Below are 3,462 nucleotides of genomic sequence, written 5' to 3'. Positions count from 1 at the left end.
TAAGTCTGTCGAGCTTTAAACATAGATAACTGACAATTTTGTGAAATACTTTAATCAAATTTCTAATACAGTTCATAAAATCAAAATAAGTGATCATTAATCCAATTAATTTCTCTGAAATATACTGAGCCATGAACTGGGCTTTGTGCATAGTCAGCCTTTTAAGTGAACTATTAGATATGATGGAAACATATTCTTACCCTGCTTTTTACATTTTGGTTTCATCATACATTTTTTTAAGGAAATGAGGCTAAAAAGAAACTTTAAGCCCACTTCTGAGAGGTGAATCACTCACAGAATTTCAAAAAACACATAAAATATTTCAACTGTAAGCTAAAGGATACGCCCAGGTACAACAGGCTTTTTGTTCACAAATGCCTGGGAGAGTCTTGACTTAAGGAACACACATGATCCTGGTACTGAGACTTGGCCAAACTGATAACTGACATAAGGACTTGGCTGAGGCAGTAGCTGACACACTCTGGAATATCAAAGAGAACCATGAGAGACACTATTTCAGCACCATACATAAATTATTTTCTCATCATCTGTCTAAAATATATTAGCTTATGTGGACATATCTCCACAAATAAAAAAAAATTAATTCCCAAATGACAAAATAAAGTCCATTTTTAACATAAGCATTTAAAAGACCCCAATATCATCAGACAGTTTCTTTTATCTATAACATCATTCTTCTTCAAACCCAATACTGTCAGATGTGATTTCTCTCATCTTTAACATCCTTTCTTTAATTTATAACAAACTCCATTTCTTACTGGGGAGTGTCTGGTGGAGTAACTTGTTCTAGGTTGTACAAGTCATGTCGCCTGTGCGTCAAGACAGGCATCTCTTTCCTGACCTTCTGTAGGTAGTCCAGATTAATTTCCGCAAGAAAGAAACATGTTCCCTCACTTGCTTGACCAATCACAGCTCCCCAAGGATCCACAATCTAAAATTGAAAACATTTGAAAATGGAAAAAAAAAATGGAAAAAAAGTACATGATTCCACACTCTTTGGAAATAGATCAAATGAATGACTGTAAAGAAAACATAGTACTCTATCTAATTCCCTTTATCATTAACAAAATAAATATCATAATGTATTGTAGTTCATATTAGCTGTCTGTAAAACATACATTAATTTCAAATCTATCAACTGCTTACCATGGCATGCCCGTATGATGATCTTTTGCTATTATGCTGACCTGTCTGGGCTGCAGCTATGACATAGCACTGACTTTCTGTAATATCAAATGATTAAAAATTGTTTATCTATCCATCCATTTTCCTTACTCTTTACCTTAATAAAAGGTATGCATGAAAATAATATAATACTGGTTCATAATTAGCAAAGTTAAGAATTCCAGACAACAACAAAAATAATTACCTATAGCTCGTGCTCTTAACAAAGCCTCCCAGTGAGCCAGCCCTGTTGTCACAGTAAATGCTGAAGGGAATGTCAAGATCTCAGCACCAAGCTTTCGTTGAATCATGCTCATCTCTGGGAATCTCATGTCATAACACTGGTTACAAGTCATGGAAAACATTTGTTAAAAAATGGTGATACTCAAATGACAGAAAGATGCTTTTGGGAAAAAATACTATGGAATCATTAGTAAATCTAATCAAGATACCATATTAAGTACCAACATCAGGTATTTAGCTTAATAATTCCAAGTTATCCCTTCCCAACCTTCATTTTGCCTTACTAACAAACACCTGGTATGTCTCATCTAACTTACTAATAAAATGTATACATCTGGTCTGACTTAATAAAGGATACTATCCCAAGAGCCACCTCTCCCACTGGAGTAGAAATGGGAGTATTAATTGCTTGGCCTCGAGTTGCATAATTAGATTCTTCTAAGTGAAGCTTCTTCTCTGGGATGTGAACACTGAACAAATGCGCCTTTGTGTAGGTGGAAACAATGTCTCCTTTGTCGTTTATTATGATGTGCGTGTTGCTAATCTTTTCATCACCTTCTTCCTGAATGAGGAAAATCAATTTAATGTGGAACTTCTATACCTCATATATTTTTTTAATTTCCATGTCTACAAGAGCAAAATCAGATTTTAATGTACAATTATGTCTCATGGTTAAATAATGAGTAATTTAGTAATAAATATCTATTAAATTATTGAATCTTTCAAGCAGCACCTTATCTGGATTCAAACTCCTCCTAGTCCTTCCTACCTTAATGTGAATGCCTCCCAAAGATAACCACACAGATGAAGAAGCTGCAAGCTCCCTGTATCTTGTGACCTGAGGCCCATGGATAGGTTCAGCAAGTTGGAGTGAAGCTTCCTTACTCTCAGCTATGTAGTCACAAGCTTCAGGCAAGAACACCATCTGTTTGCAGCAGGTGATATAAGGAAGGTATGAAGTTTATTCAGCTTAGAGACTACCTCCTGCTAGACTCTTATCAGAACTAAAACTGTGGTAGACTAATAAAGCTGTAAATTTAAAAAATTACATCATAAAACTCTTTCAAAATTCAAAGGCTGAGAAGCAATCTCCATTCAAATTAAACTGTGCTAGACTTTTAGCAATATATCCTAAATATTCCGATATTAAGACTGTAGTCATTATTCCAACTGGACTTTAACAATGATACAAGTGTATCAATTTCCTTTCATATGTTTATATTACTGAAAACTATTAAGCTTCAGAGACAATATCAAAATTAATGCAAAAGAATCTTACAATTTTTCTTTTTATTTATAAAATTTTTCAGCTATAGTAAGCAAGCATAATCATATGCCATTCCACACATACCTTTGCACCAGCTGCAGCTGCTCGTTGTACCAAATCAATACATGTCTTTAAATTGGTCTCTTTATCCTGAACTGCTGTCATTTGCGTGACAGCTAGAAGCCTTGGTTTCATTTTGACAGTGCTGTAGAAATATTAAAAAACAAATCAGAATATAAAAAAATATTTCTTTTAGAGGATACTTTTGAAAACAACAGCTTTCTAGAGGATATATCAGAGGCACCAGAACCTACTCAAATTAGACCATATACATACAAAATGATATAGCTGATGAAAGTGATCTTAACTACCACTTTGGGTGTTGTAAGCTTTTTCAAATTTAACCAATCATATTACAAATAAAATTTCACACTACTCACCTTTGATTCCTATTGAAAATCAAGTGTTGATATGCAGCACAATACAGCCTTTTCTTGCATGAAACACTACCATGGGAAAAGTGTCTCCTCAGAAGCAATAACATTTACACAGTTTACAACCCTGTATGCAGCTCTGTAACAAAAATACATACTATTACTTTATTGAGAATAAAATAATTACAAAAATTTATTCATCCCTCAAGATAGAGAATAAATACCCTGAAATAGTAGATAATAGCAATAACAGGAAAACAAGATGGATATGATGGACAAGGAAGTAGAAAAAGATTTGGATGAAGAATATGACTTTAATTACTATAACACAAA

At 33.8% G+C, this 3,462-nt stretch overlaps 1 protein-coding gene across 5 annotated transcripts in view; it reads right to left on the bottom strand.

The window, feature by feature from the left end:
- The window catches only part of LOC119589171 (deaminated glutathione amidase-like), a 15,370-nt gene that overhangs the window by 10,075 nt on the left and 1,833 nt on the right, over positions 1 to 3,462 (bottom strand). For all 5 annotated transcript variants that reach the window (XM_037937766.1, XM_037937764.1, XM_037937763.1 and 2 more), the window contains exons 2-9: positions 3,136 to 3,268; positions 2,780 to 2,900; positions 2,198 to 2,353; positions 1,787 to 1,990; positions 1,391 to 1,526; positions 1,168 to 1,244; positions 780 to 952; positions 345 to 481 (exon numbers count right to left, since the gene is read on the bottom strand). In XM_037937766.1, coding sequence (XP_037793694.1) covers positions 345 to 481; positions 780 to 952; positions 1,168 to 1,244; positions 1,391 to 1,526; positions 1,787 to 1,990; positions 2,198 to 2,353; positions 2,780 to 2,900; positions 3,136 to 3,239 — 1,108 coding nt within the window. In that variant the 5' untranslated portion in view covers positions 3,240 to 3,268. The remainder of the gene's footprint in view (positions 1 to 344; positions 482 to 779; positions 953 to 1,167; positions 1,245 to 1,390; positions 1,527 to 1,786; positions 1,991 to 2,197; positions 2,354 to 2,779; positions 2,901 to 3,135; positions 3,269 to 3,462) is intronic.

The sequence above is a fragment of the Penaeus monodon genome, chromosome 25 (assembly GCF_015228065.2).
Source record: "Penaeus monodon isolate SGIC_2016 chromosome 25, NSTDA_Pmon_1, whole genome shotgun sequence".
Classification (NCBI taxonomy): Eukaryota; Metazoa; Arthropoda; class Malacostraca; order Decapoda; family Penaeidae; genus Penaeus; species Penaeus monodon.
The sequence above is the reverse complement of the archived record's forward strand: the minus strand, read 5'-3'. Positions and strand labels throughout refer to the sequence as shown.